Source organism: Oncorhynchus clarkii, chromosome 21, assembly GCF_045791955.1.
Source record: "Oncorhynchus clarkii lewisi isolate Uvic-CL-2024 chromosome 21, UVic_Ocla_1.0, whole genome shotgun sequence".
NCBI classification, from domain to species: Eukaryota; Metazoa; Chordata; class Actinopteri; order Salmoniformes; family Salmonidae; genus Oncorhynchus; species Oncorhynchus clarkii.
In genome coordinates, this window is record NC_092167.1 from 11,036,128 (window position 1) to 11,055,131 (window position 19,004).

Sequence of the window (19,004 nt, forward strand, 5' to 3'; positions counted from 1 at the left end):
TATAGTACATCTGAATAGAGATCATTATCCCGTTTCCAACCTTTGACCCCGTACACAGTGGCTGGTGAGGAATCCCTGTGGGGTTTCATTAGTCCTTTCCCTGTATAGGAGGCAGTTCCACATGTGGCTGGATAGAAGATATATCTCCAATACTCCCACTCTCCAGCAGAGAGAGGATCAATACAGACCAGGAACCTGAATAGACGTACAATAGAGGGATCCCCCCTAACCAAACACAGTCAGACTATTGATTGTGTTGGAAGTCTATTCATGTCACACATGTAGGCCTACGATTCTTAGTTCATGCTTTTGGTTTGATTTTCCAGATATAGTCCTCCTTTAAACCCACACATGAATGACAAAACTTGGGGGTTCCCTCATGTGCAAGTTCCATCTCCTTTCAACTGGGAATGTATGTGTCTACCGTGTCAGTGCCAAATGACAAATGTGTTCTCTGTCGGCGAGCTTTGAGTTGTCATGACAAATAACTTTCCCACCCTTACAGATGATCAATAGAATGTATTATGATGATGACGACTGTGTTCTATTTTGGTGTCGATTCTCCAGTTTTCCAGGAAGTGGACCGCCTTGCATCTTGATACTCTCTTCCAGTGCATGCTATTGAACTGCCTGCTGAATTTACAGTGACATTTTCAGCCTGGTCAATATCGTGATCGTTCATTGGTTCATTGCTGATGTGTTGTGTATGTGTGATGTGTTGGGTAATGTTTGGCATTTGGCTGGTTTGTTCCTGTGAAGAATGTGAACAAATGCATTGCAGGTGTCTTGCCCCAAGTGCATTATCTTTCGTCTGCCTGCACGCGATGCTGTAAAAAGCTGCATCGACCAAAGAGAAGAAGAAAGTGGCTTTTCTTTTGCTAACCAGTATTACTCTTTGACTTGTCATTCTACTGTTCTAATGTCAGTCTTTGGGTAAGCTCTTGTCAACTGTCTACTTGAGAGACTGTTTCTATTTTGCAGTGTGTGTGTGTGTGTGTGTGTGTGTGTGCCTGCGTCCATGTGTGTGTGTGTGTGTTTGAATATGTGTCCGTGCATGTATGGGCAGTGTGTGTGTGTGTGTGTTTGTGCATTCGTGTGTGTTTTGGGGGCGAGGTGGTAGGGGGGGGGTGTTAACTCATTAACATTTGTGCACTTTTTGTCTCCCGTCACTTTCTCTTCCTCTCTCTCTCTCCTTGTACTCTTCCTCCCTCCCTCTCATCATGTGACTAAAGAAGCGGGTAAGTTGTGACAGTGTGAAACCTGGACATCTCCATTGTCAGCGCTGTGCCGTCTGTCCACCTCTCTGTCCATCCATCTGTCCCCCTCCCAATGGCCGGTGCCAAAGCTGACGTCACTCTGTCCCTCTATGGCTGTTAATGACCCCTTGCTTTCTAGCTGTCTTTCTTCCTTTCGATCTTTCTATCTTTTCATTTACCGTATAAAATGTTTCTTCCCCACAGTGCAGTGTCGGCTGCATCCATGGCTGGACAAAGAATGTGTGCCATCACCTGTTAATGGGGTTGATTTTTATACTTGGAATGTCCAATACCTTCCTCCTTCCTTGTGCGTGTTTCTATATCTGTGACTGTGAGATATAACCGGTTCTGATACCAGGTTATGGGGCGTCATATCTTGTTGTTTTATTTTCTTTGTCATAACTGTTTCCTTCCTTTCCCAGCTATGTTCAGTGGATGTATATCTCATGCATAAGAATCTAACATGAACATATCTATCTATATAACCTGTTGTATTGACACAACATTGAATGGAAACAAAATTGATTGACATCAATGGACACATCTCCTATGTTGTGTGTCAGTCCATTCAGTCTTTGTATGGTGTATTCAAGTGCCCTTTCTCTGCACTGAGGCCTTCAACTCTGACCAAGTCACATACATAATGTGTCACATGCCTTTTCTCCATATGCCTCATGTTGGCCACTATGTCTCCAGATGGAAGACATTTTAGCTGCACTCAGGAACTAGTTTCTTGCCTTAGAACTCTCATGAAGTATTCTGTTCACGGAATAGAATTGTAACTTCAGAAGTCTGTTTTTGTGTGTAGCATGTTGTGTGAGTTATGTATTTATCAGCTCAACAGACCCTCTCTATATTCAGACTCTTAGACCAGTCAGACACTATCAACTGTCTTCAGGAAGTAGCGTTCCACAGTTGGGTATCTCTCTAGCGTAGCCTCTCTGGTTCTTTTCTACACCATAGACCTCCCAGCCATCTGCTCCCCAACTCCATTAGTTAGCAGTGTGCACACAGCAATAAAGATGAGACACACACACACACATACCCCAAACACACATTTATATAGACTGTTCATCAGTTCTGTCTCTCACTCTGCCTAACAGAGTTGGTGTCGCAGGAATCAGCATATTACAAATTGCCTGGTACATGACTGAGTAAAGAGAACATCTACCTCCTCTCCTCTGCTCTCCCTAGATAAGGTGCAATTTACTCTGAGCTGAGTATGGCGGCAGGAGTGCTTAGGACAGCTTTCAAAGTGGTGCTCAGCACAAATAACACATTTCTCTATTTCACTCGGGCCATCTTAGTTTACCTATTGAACACTTCCACCGCCACACAAATTACAGTGGGGCAAAATAGTATTTAGTCAGCCACCAATTGTGCAAGTTCTCCCACTTAAAAAGATGAGAGAGGCCTGTAATTTTCATCATAGGTACACGTCAACTATGACAGACAAAACAAGAAAAAAAATCCAGAAAATCACATTGTAGGATTTTTTTATGGATTTATTTGCAAATTATGGTGGAAAATAAGTATTTGGTCAATAACAAAAGTTTATCTCAATACTTTGTTATATACCCTTTGTTGGCAAAGACAGAGGTCAAACGTTTTCTGTAAGTCTTCATAAGGTTTTCACACACTGTTGCTGGTATTTTGGACCATTCCTCCATGCAGATCTCCTCATTCCCAGCTGCAGCACAGAGACAAGTGGAGATTTGTGGTTCTTCAGATTAGCAAATCAAAGTCAGGCTTCAGTGAGCAGCCCAGCAGCCCTTGCTGTCCCTTCAAGGTGTGTCTGTACCAGATGGTGAGAGAGACAGGGGCAGAGAGAGAAAGAGAGCGCAAGGGGCAGAGCAGCAGAGAGAAAAAGAGGCAGGGGGGGAGGGGGGGGGGGGGGCAGACAGAGATAGAGGCAGAGAGAGAGAGCTAAGGGCAGAGAGAGAGCATACTCATTTTACATGCAGTGTGTGTGTGTGGAGAGATTGTATGATAAGGTCGTGCCCTTTCAGAAAGCTCTGGCCTGTGAGAGAGAAAGTGTGTGGCACTGTACTGTGAACACACACACGAAATCTTGGTGTAATACTAGTGCCTTGTGTGAGGGGGTGTGACTGTCTCAGTATATGTGTGTGTGCAGTGCATTAATCCCATGTCTCTGCTCCCGCCCTCAGGCACGAGTTGTTGGAAGAGGCGAGGAGGAAAGGCTTACCTTTCGCCCAATGGGACGGCCCCACTGTGGTGGCCTGGCTGGAGGTAGGCACTCCTCTACTCTGGCCTGGAGCCATTCTCAATCCTCCCGCCTCTGGGATAGATTTACAAGGTCTGTGCCAGACTCCCAATCTGTGAAGAAGATAATATTCTCCGCCCCGGTGAAGTGGTCTATTCCTCCTTGACTCCCCAGTCTGCACACTCAGCATTCACCTGAGATACGACACCCATTATCCTCTAACCTCTGACCGTTGATGATGTTTCACATTTCAAATCAATTACCCGATGCCTTACTTCAGCCTAATGGTCACCCTTTCTAATACGGCACTACGAAATGCAAACCAGATACTTTCCTTAAAACAAAACATGGGATGACACAGTGCTGTTACATAACTGTGGATGTATTGTGTTGTAATTACAACCCAGGGAAATCCAATGCGGTAGTAGTCAGCATGTTACCGAGAGTAGTTATAAAATGATTACGCCTCCGGCTGACATTACTCTTTGTGCTTTATTATATTAAGTCTATTATCTAATCCAGTGTTTCCAGTCCTCCAGTACCCCAACAGTACTCATTTTTATTGTAGCCCTGGACAAGCACACCTGATTCAACTGATCATCAAGCCCTCAATGAGTTGAATGAGGTGTGTTTGTCCCAGGCTATAACAACACTGTGTGATGTTGGGGGTCCTATGGGTCTTATGGGACCAGCAGTGTGTCGAATCTAGATCTCACGGATATTATGGGAGACAATGTCCCAGATTTTGATGTCACCTTGGTGGACGCCTCGGAGGCTGTTGGTAAAGGTCTACTCTGTGATTTACTATGCCATGTTCTCCCCAGCTTGTAATTGCTTGACATTACACCTCATAAAGGCCATAGGAATGTAATATTAACATAGGTATTCATTAAGTAAATGAATGCGTTGCCTATCAATGAATCATCACAGTTTATATTCTGTCTTCATTGAAATATCCTATGTCTGTATTCAGTTTTTCCTCATTTAATTATGATAGAACATGCTTGAACATACGAGGTGAACATTTCAACCATGACTGCCCCCTACTGTTTCTCAGTAGATCTTTATTAAAACAAGGAAATGCTACTCAACTTGTCTACCATAGGTAAGGATGGTAGACAAGTCCTCCCACCACATCACCTATAATTTCTAAAAACAAGCTCACTCGCTACTTTACATGAAATCACAAATGGTCTTCCTCCTCCTGTTTCAGCTGTGGCTGGGGATGCCCGCCTGGTATGTGGCGGCGTGTCGTGCCAACGTGAAGAGTGGTGCCATCATGTCTGCCCTGTCGGACACAGAGATCCAGAGGGAAATTGGCATCAGCAACCCCCTGCACCGCCTCAAACTACGGCTGGCCATCCAGGAGATGGTGTCCCTCACCAGTCCATCTGCCCCGCCAACCTCCAGAACCGTGAGTGTCCATTGACACGCACGCACACACACACACACCCATGCATGTAACTGCCGTCAGTGTTAGCTTAGCATATAGCGCTGCCTCCCTGAACCTGCCTCTGACTGGGCTTTAACCAGGCTCCTCTACCACACCAACACACGTGACCGCCTGCTTGACAACAAACACATCGAGCCATAGAAAAAGCATCCTATTCGATAGCTCCACCGGTGACATTTTGAGTGAGCTTACGGCACGTTCTTAGCTCCGATATGCATGCATACACACACACAGACGGTATAGTCTTCAAGGGTAAAGACACTCAAGAAGCTATTTCTGCTAGTTTGCATTGTACCGCCTTCACAGTCAGAGAACCTGACTTGTGTAGCATCTCTATCCTTTGTGTTGGTAACTGAATGTTGGAGAGAATGGGGAGGAACCCGTTTAAGGCCGGCTTGTTTATCTCTCAGTAGTGTCAGTCAGCTCATGCACTTAATTCAGCTCTGCAGCATTTACTCTAATTTACCACACCAACAGCTATTTTATACCTCAGTCTGTTTCACAGCTCCAAGTTGTCATGGTGATTTCATGTAACCTCTGAGGAACCTGCTGAGCTTAATGCTATAAACTGTTTTATTCTATGTAGCTTTATCTCTCTCACACACACACACACACACACACACACACACACACACACACACACACACACACTTAAACTGAATATTTCATCAAGGAGCAGTGAACTCTGGGAATATGACTCTATAGACCCCCTCTGCCCTGGTTCCCCCTGCTGTGACTGGTGGTCAGTTTCCTGCCCCTCTTAACCAAATGACCCCTTTAAGTTTACACTCCGGGTTAATCAACCCTGTAAATGCAGGGGGAGTGTCTGACAAGCAGAACACTGACGGGGGAAAGGTTGGGTAGGGAGCTAACTTCTTTATTTGACCAGTCACAGGACTGGTTATTCTGCTGCCTTTAAGCTCACAGACAGTGACGTCTGATTCACCCTATGGGGCCGACCAGAACCGTACTATGCTGCCCAGCACAGCTGGGCTTGGCTCGGCTCTATAGTGTGAAACAAGCATGCATGAGCAGCCCTTTAGTACGGTGTCTTTAATAGAGATTGTCATCCCCTCAAGTGATCTTATCTAGGTCATGACAGCTTGATCTAGTGGGGCTGCAAAGCACAGCAATCATGGCTGCTAAAATTAGAATCAACAACAGATTAGAATGGGTTGGAATGGGGTTTAACGGTGTGGTACACTGAGGTATATCAAACTAGACTGAGTCTGTTAGAAAGGGGTTTAATGGTGTGGTACACTGAGGTATATCAAACTAGACCGAGTCTGTTAGAAAGGGGTTTAACGGTGTGGTACACTGAGGTATATCAAACTAGACTAAATCTGTTAGAAAGGGGTTTAACGGTGTGGTACACTGAGGTATATCAAACTAGACTGAGTCTGTTAGAAAGGGGTTTAATGGTGTGGTACACTGAGGTATATCAAACTAGACTGAGTCTGTTAGAAAGGGGTTTAATGGTATGGTACACTGAGGTATATCAAACTAGACAGAATCTGTTAGAAAGGGGTTTAATGGTGTGGTGCACTGAGGTATATCAAACTAGACTGAGTCTGTTAGAAAGGGGTTTAATGGTGTGGAACACTGAGGTATATCAAACTAGACTAAATCTGTTAGAAAGGGGTTTAATGGTGTGGTATATCAAACTAGACCGAGTCTGTTAGAAAGGGGTTTAATGGTGGGGTACACTGAGGTATATCAAACTAGACAGAATCTGTTAGAAAGGGGTTTAACGGTGTGGTACACTGAGGTATATCAAACTAGACCGAGTCTGTTAGAAAGGGGTTTAATGGTGTGGTACACTGAGGTATATCAAACTAGACCGAGTCTGTTAGAAAGGGGTTTAATGGTGTGGAACACTGAGGTATATCAAACTAGACTGAGTCTGTTAGAAAGGGGTTTAACAGTGTGGTACACTGAGGTATATCAAACTAGACTAAATCTGTTAGAAAGGGGTTTAACAGTGTGGTATGTCAAACTAGACTGAGGTGGATATGCATGTTTGTATTTGTGTCTGTTTGCTCCAAACCCTTGTACTAATCCACTACTACACTAGCTTATGGTGAACCAGTCTTGTCATGCATGGTAAATGTGTTCCTTTGGCCCGTATGTGTTGCACCTGTGTAGGTGGGCTGCTCCTGTCTTATGTGCTGTTTTTGTCTATCCAAAGTCAGAAGTTGCCCCTAACCACTGATACAGGATCAGATAGTATTTCACCCCTTTAATGGATAAGGTTATGATGGGGACAGAGTATCTGATCCTAGATCTGTGGTTAAGGACATCTTCTACCTCAATCAGTTTTGTGTCTGTGTTTGTTTGTGTACTGTGCATGCCCTTTGACCCCAGAGGGGCGGGCCTGCTCATCATCTGACCATGATGCTATAACACTATTGGCTTACAGTGGTGCTGCTCTTCTTCTTTAATACTGCTTGCCCCTCCTGGCGGACTACTGCTGCTGCTGCTGTCTTCTTCTCTTGGGCACCGCACTCCTAGCCGTCAGGCAATGTATGGGTGACCCACGAGGAAATGGAGACCCTCGCAGCACCCTCCTCCAAAACGGTTAGTCCTTCCTCTCCTTTTACCTCTTCTCTGCTTTCACTGCAGTGTTGAGACTTGTCAATGGCTGCTTTACTGAGGCCTGTACTGAGGACTGGGCGGCAGGTAGCCTAGCAGTTAGAGCATTGGGCCAGTAACCAAAAGGTCACTGATTCGAATACCCGAGCCGACAAGGTGAAAAATCTGTCATTGTGCCCTTGTGTAAGGCACTTCACCCTGATTTGCTCCAGGGGTACTAACCCTATAAAACATGTTTTTCCCCCTATAGGATTTGGAGGGGAGGGCGATTGAATAACAGTAGGTTTGTTGATAATGTGGTTAGACTTCATCACATCCATTCTCAGCTCTCCCTTTCATTATAATGGGTAAAGAAGGCTTTTTAATTGTAATGACTGGTGCACTACCCTATATTTACCAGTATGTGTTGGTGTTACTGCTATGGTTCAGGGAGCTGCGTTGCCCTTGGGTACCATACTGTAGTTACCCTATATTACCTGTGTTTATGGTACGTTTCAGCCAGATGTTGATTAGATACAGCACATGTCAAGACATAATGCTATTTTTTTCCATTAGCAATGTCATCCTTTTAAACCTGACAGTGATCAGCTGATTGTACATAGGATTCACCCTACAAGACTGGTGTAAGAAGCTACATCAAATCCGATACAGGTCTGCTAACTGATACAGTATGTTCCAAACATGTTCATTTGAAACCTATTGGTTCTGTCTCAAGATTAAAGCTTGCAGGATTATTAGTCACTGCAGGTGTCATTCATGTCAATCCCTAGGACACAGACAGCTATGTACTATACTGTACATGTAATAATGGATCTCTTTGAGCTTGAACATAAAGGTTATTCTTTGTTCCACTGTTCTCCCTGCCTCTAATACAGCCTGCATGTCAGGCACAATGAGGCTAATAGCCAACTCCGTACCATTGTAAGGAGGGCGAACCACGGGGGAAAAGGCTCTCTTTTGTGCGAATGGGGTTGGATTGGCCTAATGTGGCAGCAGCGCCCGTCTCCAAATCAAATGTAATCTGGCAGCAGCTCAGCCCAGGCCAGGACTAAAGGGATAACTGTGTTACTCTCCCATGGGGCCAGTTCAGTTCACACGCTAAAGGGGGGAAATCATTCTCCCTTCTCAGATTGCAGATAAATCCCGCAGGCCACTTTCCCTCCCTCGAATAGTGATTTTTCATGCATATTTAGATGGAGTTCTACTTTTAGATGTGAATAGTTTGTTCAGGGAATATATGCGAGGGAGACCTCTACTGTACGTTCTGAGGCCTTGGCTCTGACTTGAGCAAGTCAACAGCCTGTGATGCTAGAGTAGAGACTTTCGGACTGTAGATATAGTCCAGTGACCTGTTGCTATTATGTTCTCATGCATATTGCTACTGTTTCTTTTCCATGCCTGACCAATGACAGAGGTCCGGGGAGTCCGAGGAGGGGAGCTGGGCGCAGGTAAAGGATTTGCGGTCTCTCTCATGGATTAGAACAGTAGAATTGTAGATTATTTAGAGTTACTCTATTTTTATTTAACCTTTGTTTAACTAGGCACACGCCAGAGTTGTCTATGTGGCTACTTTTAAACCTCAAAATCGTGTACAGATGAACAATGGGCTACAGTATGTAATTGTTTCCTTGTCATTATTGTCAGACTCTAGCGTATGGTGACATGAACCATGAGTGGATAGGGAACGAGTGGTTGCCCAGTCTAGGACTACCTCAGTACCGCAGCTACTTCATGGAGTGCCTGGTGGACGCCCGCATGCTGGACCACCTCACCAAGAAGGACCTCCGGGTGCATCTCAAAATGGTGGACAGCTTTCACAGGTACACCTGCCCTCCTCCTGTATGATGTAGGATTTGATCAGAAAGTTTAGTGTTTAGTCTCATTTTGTGGTAATAAGTGGCTTTTCTAACGTTCCCGTGTCTGTAGGACGAGTTTGCAGTATGGTATCATGGGTCTGAAGAAGCTCAACTATGACAGGAAAGAGCTGGAGAGACGCAGAGAGCACAGCCAGCATGAAATGAGAGGTACCTAAAGGGAAATTCCACCCAAAAACGATATTTTGGTATTTGTTTCATTAGTCCATTGTTGACATAGTCCCAAAATGTTTTGCTTGTCAGCAATCAAATTTTCAAGATATGTAACTTTCAAAACACAGAAATCATCCCTGTATGATGCATTTAGTATCATATGACGCAAAACACAGAAATCATCCCTGTATGATGCATTTAGTATCATATGACGCAAAACACAGGATCATATGATGCAAAATCCCTCATATGGGGATGATTTCTGTATTTTTAAAGTTATATACAGTATCTTCAAAAGTTGATTGGTGACAAGCAAAACATTTTGGGACTATGTCAACAATGGACTAATGAAACAAATACCAAAAGATAGTTTTTGGGTGGACTTTTTTATTTTAAAGACTGCTCTTGGAACAATTAGGAAGACCGTTAAGCTAAAATATATTCTAGTAGTGTCTAATTACAATCTCGTTAGTAATCTGCTAAGGCAAATAATACTTGTGGAAGCGCACTTACTTTACAGTATGTATTGCATTCTATTGTGAAATATAGCCAAGCAGTCATAGAGCTAGGAGGTGATGGTCAGTAAGGACCAATCTAGCAGAGCCCAGAGGTTTTCTTCATCATGTAACCAGACATGGAAATATTCTGTGGCCCAACACCCATGTTGTGTTTACTGTAATACCATGTCTGTGTGCCCCAGACGTGCTGGTGTGGAGCAACGAGCGGGTGATTCGCTGGGTCCAGAGCATCGGCCTAAAGGACTATGCCAACATCCTACTGGAGAGCGGCGTGCACGGGGCCCTGGTCGCCCTCGACGACAACTTTGACCACACCAGCCTGGCGCTGCTCATCCAGATCCCCAACCAAAGCACTCAGGTCAGATCCCTCTGCCCCGCATCACGCTATAGCATAGTTACGCCACGAGCGCTATGCATAATATACTAGCGTAAGAGGAAGACATTAACATCTTCATTCCAAGAGTCCGTGTCCGTAGTCTTGTCTCTCTAAAAGCAAGTGAATTATGATGTTAAATTGAACAGTGTTTTCAATTGTTTATTTTTTAGATTTTCAGGACAGAATAAATTATTTAGAGGATACACTTCAAACAGCAGTACACTTCAAACACATCTTTTAATTTCTCAGTCTTTCCATCTCAAACAGGTCTAATTGCCAGACCAGTAGGTCAACAGAGAGCTGTTTGGTAATCCAGAAAGCGTCTGGAGCCCCAAATAAAGAGACCTAGAACTTCCATTTCAAATGTACCTAATAAGACCTATTTACCCTTCCTCTCCCCAGGCACGTCAGATTCTGGAGAGGGAATATAATAACCTGCTAGCCCTGGGCACTGAGAGACGACTGGACGAGGTGAGTGACTCCTGTCACCCGGACAGCTAGCCCCGCTGTTACCATGGGTGATGGGCCGTGGCAGACAGACACACACCTGGGTTTGTTGTCAATCATTACTCTGTTTTCCACCATCTCACTGCACCTCAGACCTGTCCTCGGTTTCCACTTCCCACCCATCACTCATTTGTCTCTCATATTGTCTTAGAGTTGGTTTGAGATATAAATATAAGGCCTTGGGAAATTAGTAATATTTGTTAGCTATACACTAACACTATATGCAGACACAAGCTGTTCTCAGACCAGTTTATTTGGTGATAAGATAATGGCTGCCATCTCTAAACTCAATCACTAACCTGTTCGTGTCTCTGTCTGTGTGTCTGTCCGTCAGTATGAAGATAATGACCTCCGGGGGCCATCGTGGAGGAGGCAGTTCCCCCCGCGGGACGTCCATGGGATCAGTATGATGCCCGGCTCGGCAGAGACCCTCCCCGCTGGCTTCCGTGTCACCACCGGCTCACACTCCCGTAGGCTACCCCCCGAAGGTGAGCTCTCCCACAGACCCCCTGCATGGCCAAGACCCCCATGTAGACCTAACAATTAAACTAGAGCCTTCAGTTTAGGGCACTTAGCATGGATGAATGTGAATTGCTAAAATGCCAAGTTTTAGGGTAAATTGCACTCATCAAACATAGCTAACTGCCACAAAATGTATTTGATTAAGATTGTACCTGGATACATTTAATTTATGTGTTAGAGTTTAGGGGGGGGGGGTCCTCTCGCCCCTCTCTTTACTTGGAGCTCTCTCCCCATCACTCTCTCTCTCATCTATCGCTGTATGGATGGAGCATGTTGCTGACTGTACCTGTATTTCCTCTGCTCTGGGACTGCTGCTCTGTGTGCAGTGCTCTATGAGGCGCTGGATGACAGTCCTGACGACATGTATTTGGACTGGTTTCAAGGTCAGCTATACTGGAGCGATACCATGTGGCCTGCTGTTGGCCTGTGTGCCTTACGCCCCCCAAAACTCCCCGTTTCCTGCTGTCCACCCTACCGTACCTCCTCTCTTCTCAAACTGTCTTCTCTCTCTACCTCTACTGCTCTGTTCCTCTGTTTCGTTCTGCTCCTGATGACAACTACAAGGGTGGCCATTTGTTTGTCCAGGTTGTCCGTTTGTTATAGTAGACATATTGTGTGTCCAGTACTTGTTACTCAGGCTACTGTTATTAGCACAGCAGTTGTTAGTTGAAGTTAAAGCAATGAATCCCCTTTGCATATGTTAGTTGAGCTATGTTAGTTCTGTTAGTTGAGCTATGTTAGTTCTATGTTATTTGAGCTGTTTGTTGAGTTATGTTTGTTGAGTTATGTTAGTTGAGTTCTGTTTGTTGAGTTATGTTAGTTGAGCTATGTTAGTTCTGTTATTTGAGCTATGTTAGTTGAGCTATGTTAGTTGAGTTATGTTAGTTGAGCTATGTTAGTTGAGCTATATTAGTTCTATGTTATTTGAGCTGTTTGTTGAGTTATGTTAGTTGATCTATGTTAGTTGAGTTCTGTTATTTGAGCTATGTTAGTTCTGTTATTTGAGCTATGTTAGTTGAGCTATGTTAGTTCTATGTTAGTTGAGCTATGTTAGTTCTATGTTAGTTGAGCTAAGTTAGTTCTATGTTAGTTGAGCTATGTTAGTTGAGCTGTTTGTTGAGTTATGTTAGTTGATCTATGTTAGTTGAGTTATGTTAGTTGAGCTATGTTAGTTCTATGTTAGTTGAGCTAAGTTAGTTCTATGTTAGTTGAGCTATGTTAGTTCTATGTTAGTTGAGCTGTTAGTTCTATGTTAGTTGAGCTATGTTAGTTGAGCTATGTTAGTTGAGCTATGTTAGTTGAGCTATGTTTGTTGAGTTATGTTTGTTGAGTTATGTTTGTTGAGTTATGTTTGTTGAGTTATGTTTGTTGAGTTATGTTAGTTGAGTTATGTTAGTTGAGTTATGTTAGTTGAGCTATGTTAGTTCTATGTTAGTTGAGCTATGTTAGTTCTATGTTAGTTGAGCTATGTTAGTTCTATGTTAGTTGAGCTATGTTAGTTCTATGTTAGTTGAGCTATGTTAGTTCTATGTTAGTTGAGCTATGTTAGTTCTATGTTAGTTGAGCTATGTTATTTGAGCTATGTTAGTTGAGCTAAGTTAGTTCTATGTTAGTTGAGCTATGTTAGTTCTATGTTAGTTGAGCTAAGTTAGTTCTATGTTAGTTGAGCTATGTTAGTTGAGCTATGTTAGTTCTGTTATTTGAGCTATGTTAGTTGAGCTATGTTAGTTGAGTTGTGTTAGTTGAGCTATGTTAGTTCTATGTTAGTTGAGCTATGTTAGTTCTATGTTAGTTGAGCTATGTTAGTTGAGTTATGTTAGTTGAGCTATGTTAGTTCTATGTTAGTTGAGCTAAGTTAGTTCTATGTTAGTTGAGCTATGTTAGTTCTATGTTAGTTCTATGTTAGTTGAGCTGTTAGTTCTATGTTAGTTGAGCTATGTTAGTTCTATGTTAGTTGAGCTATGTTAGTTCTATGTTAGTTGAGCTATGTTAGTTGAGCTATGTTAGTTGAGTTATGTTAGTTGAGTTATGTTAGTTGAGTTATGCTAGTTGATCTATGTTAGTTCTGTTAGTTGAGCTATGTTAGTTGAGCTATGTTAGTTCTATGTTAGTTGAGTTATGCTAGTTGATCTATGTTAGTTGAGTTATGCTAGTTGATCTATGTTAGTTATGTTATTTGAGCTATGTTAGTTCTATGTTGAGCTATGTTAGTTGAGCTATGTTAGTTCTATGTTAGTTGAGCTATGTTAGTTCTATGTTATTTGAGCTATGTTAGTTCTATGTTATTTGAGCTATGTTATTTGAGCTATGTTAGTTCTATGTTAGTTGAGCTATGTTAGTTCTATGTTATTTGAGCTTTGTTAGTTCAATGTTATTTGAGCTGTTTGTTGAGTTATGTTAGTTGAGCTATGTTAGTTCTATGTTATTTGAGCTATGTTAGTTCTATGTTATTTGAGTTATGTTAGTTCTATGTTAGTTGAGTTATGTTAGTTGAGTTATGTTAGTTGAGCTATGTTAGTTGAGCTATGTTAGTTCTATGTTATTTGAGCTATGTTAGTTCTATGTTAGTTGAGCTATGTTAGTTCTATGTTAGTTGAGCAATGTTAGTTCTATGCTATGTTAGTTGAGCTATGTTAGTTGAGCTATGTTAGTTGAGCTATGTTAGTTCTATGTTAGTTGAGTTATGTTAGTTGAGCTATGTTAGTTGAGCTATGTTAGTTGAGCTATGTTAGTTGAGCTATGTTAGTTCTATGTTATGAGCTATGTTAGTTGAGTTATGTTAGTTCTATGTTAGTTGAGCTATGTTAGTGCTATGTTAGTTGAGCTATGTTAGTTGAGCTATGTTAGTTGAGCTATGTTAGTTGAGCTATGTTAGTTCTGTTATTTGAGCTATGTTAGTTCTTTGTTAGTTGAGCTATGTTAGTTCTATGTTAGTTGCGCTATGTTAGTTCTATGTTAGTTGAGCTATGTTAGTGCTATGTTAGTTGAGCTATGTTAGTTGAGCTATGTTAGTTGAGCTATGTTAGTTGAGCTATGTTAGTTATATGTTAGTTGAGCTATGTTAGTTATATGTTAGTTGAGCTATGTTATTTGAGCTATGTTAGTTATATGTTAGTTGAGCTATGTTAGTTGAGTTATGTTAGTTCTATGTTAGTTGAGCTATGTTAGTTGAGCTATGTTAGTTGAGCTATGTTCGTTGAGCTATGTTAGTTGAGCTATGTTAGTTGAGTTATGTTAGTTCTATGTTAGTTGAGCTATGTTAGTTGAGTTATGTTAGTTGAGTTATGTTAGTTCTATGTTAGTTGAGCTATGTTAGTTCTATGTTATTTGAGCTATGTTAGTTGAGTTATGTTAGTTCTATGTTAGTTGAGCTATGTTAGTTGAGCTATGTTAGTTCTATGTTAGTTGAGCTATGTTAGTTGAGTTATGTTAGTTGAGTTATGTGAGTTCTATGTTATTTGAGCTATGTTAGTTGAGCTATGTTAGTTGAGTTATGTTAGTTGAGCTATGTTATTTGAGCTATGTTAGTTCTATGTTAGTTGAGCTATGTTAGTTATATGTTAGTTGAGCTATGTTAGTTGAGTTATGTTAGTTGAGCTATGTTAGTTGAGCTATGTTAGTTCTGTTATTTGAGCTATGTTATGTTATGTTAGTTGAGTTATGTTAGTTGAGCTATGTTAGGTGAGTTATGTTAGTTGAGCTATGTTAGTTCTGTTATTTGAGCTATGTTAGTTGAGTTATGTTAGTTGAGCTATGTTAGTTCTATGTTAGTTGAGCTATGTTAGTTCTATGTTAGTTGAGCTATGTTAGTTCTATGTTAGTTCTATGTTAGTTGAGCTATGTTAGTTCTATGTTATTTGAGCTATGTTATTTGAGTTATGTTAGTTGAGTTATGTTAGTTGAGCTATGTTAGTTGAGCTATGTTAGTTCTATGTTAGTTGAGCTATGTTAGTTGAGCTATGTTAGTTCTGTTATTTGAGCTATGTTATGTTATGTTAGTTGAGTTATGTTAGTTGAGTTATGTTAGTTGAGCTATGTTAGTTGAGTTATGTTAGTTGAGCTATGTTAGTTCTATGTTAGTTGAGCTATGTTAGTTCTATGTTAGTTGAGTTATGTTAGTTCTATGTTAGTTGAGCTATGTTAGTTGAGCTATGTTAGTTCTATGTTATTTGAGCTATGTTAGTTGAGTTATGTTAGTTGAGTTATGTTAGTTGAGCTATGTTAGTTCTATGTTAGTTGAGCTATGTTAGTTGAGCTATGTTAGTTGAGTTATGTTAGTTGAGCTATGTTAGTTGAGCTATGTTAGTTCTATGTTAGTTGAGCTATGTTAGTTATATGTTAGTTGAGTTATGTTAGTTGAGCTATGTTATTTGAGCTATGTTAGTTGAGTTATGTTAGTTGAGCTATGTTAGTTATATGTTAGTTGAGCTATGTTAGTTCTATGTTATTTGAGCTATGTTATTTGAGTTATGTTATTTGAGTTATGTTATTTGAGCTATGTTAGTTCTATGTTAGTGCTATGTTAGTTGAGCTATGTTAGTTGAGCTATGTTAGTTGAGCTATGTTAGTTCTATGTTATTTGAGCTATGTTAGTTGAGCTGTGTTAGTTCTATGTTAGTTGAGTTATGTTAGTTCTATGTTAGTTGAGCTATGTTAGTTCTATGTTAGTTGAGCTATGTTAGTTGAGCTATGTTAGTTCTATGTTATTTGAGCTATGTTAGTTGAGTTATGTTAGTTGAGTTATGTTAGTTGAGCTATGTTAGTTGAGCTATGTTAGTTGAGTTATGTTAGTTGAGTTATGTTAGTTCTATGTTAGTTGAGCTATGTTAGTTCTATGTTATTTGAGCTATGTTAGTTGAGTTATGTTAGTTGAGTTATGTTAGTTCTATGTTAGTTGAGCTATGTTAGTTCTATGTTAGTTGAGTTATGTTAGTTGAGCTATGTTAGTTGAGCTATGTTAGTTGAGTTATGTTAGTTGAGCTATGTTAGTTCTGTTATTTGAGCTATGTTAGTTGAGTTATGTTAGTTGAGCTATGTTAGTTGAGCTATGTTAGTTGAGCTATGTTAGTTGAGCTATGTTCGTTGAGCTATGTTAGTTCTATGTTATTTGAGCTATGTTAGTTGAGTTATGTTAGTTGAGTTATGTTAGTTGAGCTATGTTAGTTGAGCTATGTTAGTTCTATGTTAGTTGAGCTATGTTAGTTCTATGTTAGTTGAGCTATGTTAGTTGAGCTATGTTAGTTCTATGTTAGTTGAGCTATGTTAGTTCTATGTTATTTGAGCTATGTTAGTTCTGTTATTTGAGCTATGTTAGTTCTGTTATTTGAGCTATGTTAGTTCTATGTTATTTGAGCTATGTTAGTGCTATGTTAGTTGAGCTATGTTAGTTCTATGTTAGTTGAGCTATGTTAGTTGAGCTATGTTATTTGAGCTGTTAGTTCTATGTTATTTGAGCTATGTTATTAGAGTTATGTTAGTTGAGCTATGTTAGTTCTATGTTAGTTGAGCTATGTTAGTTGAGCTATGTTAGTTCTATGTTATTTGAGCTATGTTAGTTGAGTTATGTTAGTTGAGCTATGTTAGTTCTATGTTAGTTGAGCTATGTTAGTTGAGCTATGTTAGTTGAGTTATGTTAGTTGAGTTATGTTAGTTCTATGTTAGTTGAGCTATGTTAGTTGAGCTATGTTAGTTCTATGTTATTTGAGCTATGTTAGTTCTATGTTATTTGAGCTATGTTAGTTCTGTTATTTGAGCTATGTTAGTTCTGTTATTTGAGCTATGTTAGTTCTGTTATTTGAGCTATGTTAGTTCTGTTATTTGAGCTATGTTAGTTCTATGTTATTTGAGCTATGTTAGTTCTATGTTATTTGAGCTATGTTAGTTCTATGTTAGTTGAGCTATGTTAGTTCTATGTTAGTTGAGCTATGTTAGTTCAGTTATGTTAGTTGAGTTATGTTAGTTCTATGTTAGTTGAGCTATGTTAGTTGAGCTATGTTAGTTCTATGTTATTTGAGCTATGTTAGTTCTGTTATTTGAGCTATGTTAGTTCTATGTTATTTGAGCTATGTTAGTTGAGCTATGTTAGTTGAGCTATGTTAGTTGAGCTATGTTAGTTGAGCTATGTTAGTTCTATGTTATTTGAGCTATGTTAGTTATGTTATTTGAGCTATGTTAGTTCTATGTTATTTGAGCTATGTTAGTTGAGTTATGTTAGTTGAGCTATGTTAGTTCTATGTTAGTTGAGCTATGTTAGTTCTATGTTAGTTGAGCTATGTTAGTTCTATGTTAGTGCTATGTTAGTTGAGCTATGTTAGTTCTTTGTTAGTTGAGCTATGTTAGTTCTATGTTATTTGAGCTATGTTAGTGCTATGTTAGTTCTATGTTAGTTGAGTTATGTTAGTTCTATGTTAGTGCTATGTTAGTTGAGTTATGTTAGTTCTATGTTAGTTGAGCTATGTTAGTTCTGTTATTTGAGCTATGTTATGTTATGTTAGTTGAGTTATGTTAGTTGAGTTATGTTAGTTGAGCTATGTTAGTTGAGTTATGTTAGTTGAGCTATGTTAGTTCTATGTTAGTTGAGCTATGTTAGTTCTATGTTAGTTGAGCTATGTTAGTTGAGTTATGTTAGTTCTATGTTAGTTGAGCTATGTTAGTTGAGCTATGTTAGTTCTATGTTATTTGAGCTATGTTAGTTGAGTTATGTTAGTTGAGTTATGTTAGTTGAGTTATGTTAGTTGAGCTATGTTAGTTATATGTTAGTTGAGCTATGTTAGTTCTATGTTATTTGAGCTATGTTATTTGAGTTATGTTATTTGAGTTATGTTATTTGAGCTATGTTAGTGCTATGTTAGTTGAGCTATGTTAGTTGAGCTATGTTAGTTGAGCTATGTTAGTTCTATGTTAGTTGAGTTATGTTAGTTCTATGTTAGTTGAGCTATGTTAGTTCTATGTTAGTTGAGCTATGTTAGTTGAGCTATGTTAGTTCTATGTTATTTGAGCTATGTTATGTTAGTTGAGTTATGTTAGTTGAGTTATGTTAGTTCTATGTTAGTTGAGCTATGTTAGTTCTATGTTAGTTGAGCTATGTTAGTTCTATGTTATTTGAGCTATGTTAGTTGAGTTATGTTAGTTGAGTTATGTTAGTTCTATGTTAGTTGAGCTATGTTAGTTCTATGTTAGTTGAGTTATGTTAGTTGAGCTATGTTAGTTGAGCTATGTTAGTTGAGTTATGTTAGTTGAGCTATGTTAGTTCTGTTATTTGAGCTATGTTAGTTGAGTTATGTTAGTTGAGCTATGTTAGTTGAGCTATGTTAGTTGAGCTATGTTAGTTGAGCTATGTTCGTTGAGCTATGTTAGTTGAGTTATGTTAGTTGAGTTATGTTAGTTGAGCTATGTTAGTTGAGCTATGTTAGTTCTATGTTAGTTGAGCTATGTTAGTTCTATGTTAGTTGAGCTATGTTAGTTCTATGTTAGTTGAGCTATGTTAGTTCTATGTTAGTTGAGCTATGTTAGTTGAGCTATGTTAGTTC

The 19,004-nt window shown here is 40.0% G+C and overlaps 1 protein-coding gene across 1 annotated transcript in view; it reads left to right on the top strand.

Annotated features, from left to right (window-relative positions):
- The window catches only part of LOC139378523 (liprin-alpha-2-like), a 277,178-nt gene that overhangs the window by 213,095 nt on the left and 45,079 nt on the right, over window positions 1-19,004 (top strand). The window contains exons 21-30 of the mRNA XM_071120768.1: window positions 3,425-3,506; window positions 4,694-4,894; window positions 7,445-7,510; window positions 8,938-8,973; window positions 9,170-9,345; window positions 9,452-9,549; window positions 10,253-10,428; window positions 10,849-10,917; window positions 11,288-11,441; window positions 11,802-11,858. Of these exons, the coding sequence (XP_070976869.1) occupies window positions 3,425-3,506; window positions 4,694-4,894; window positions 7,445-7,510; window positions 8,938-8,973; window positions 9,170-9,345; window positions 9,452-9,549; window positions 10,253-10,428; window positions 10,849-10,917; window positions 11,288-11,441; window positions 11,802-11,858 (1,115 nt within the window). The remainder of the gene's footprint in view (window positions 1-3,424; window positions 3,507-4,693; window positions 4,895-7,444; window positions 7,511-8,937; window positions 8,974-9,169; window positions 9,346-9,451; window positions 9,550-10,252; window positions 10,429-10,848; window positions 10,918-11,287; window positions 11,442-11,801; window positions 11,859-19,004) is intronic.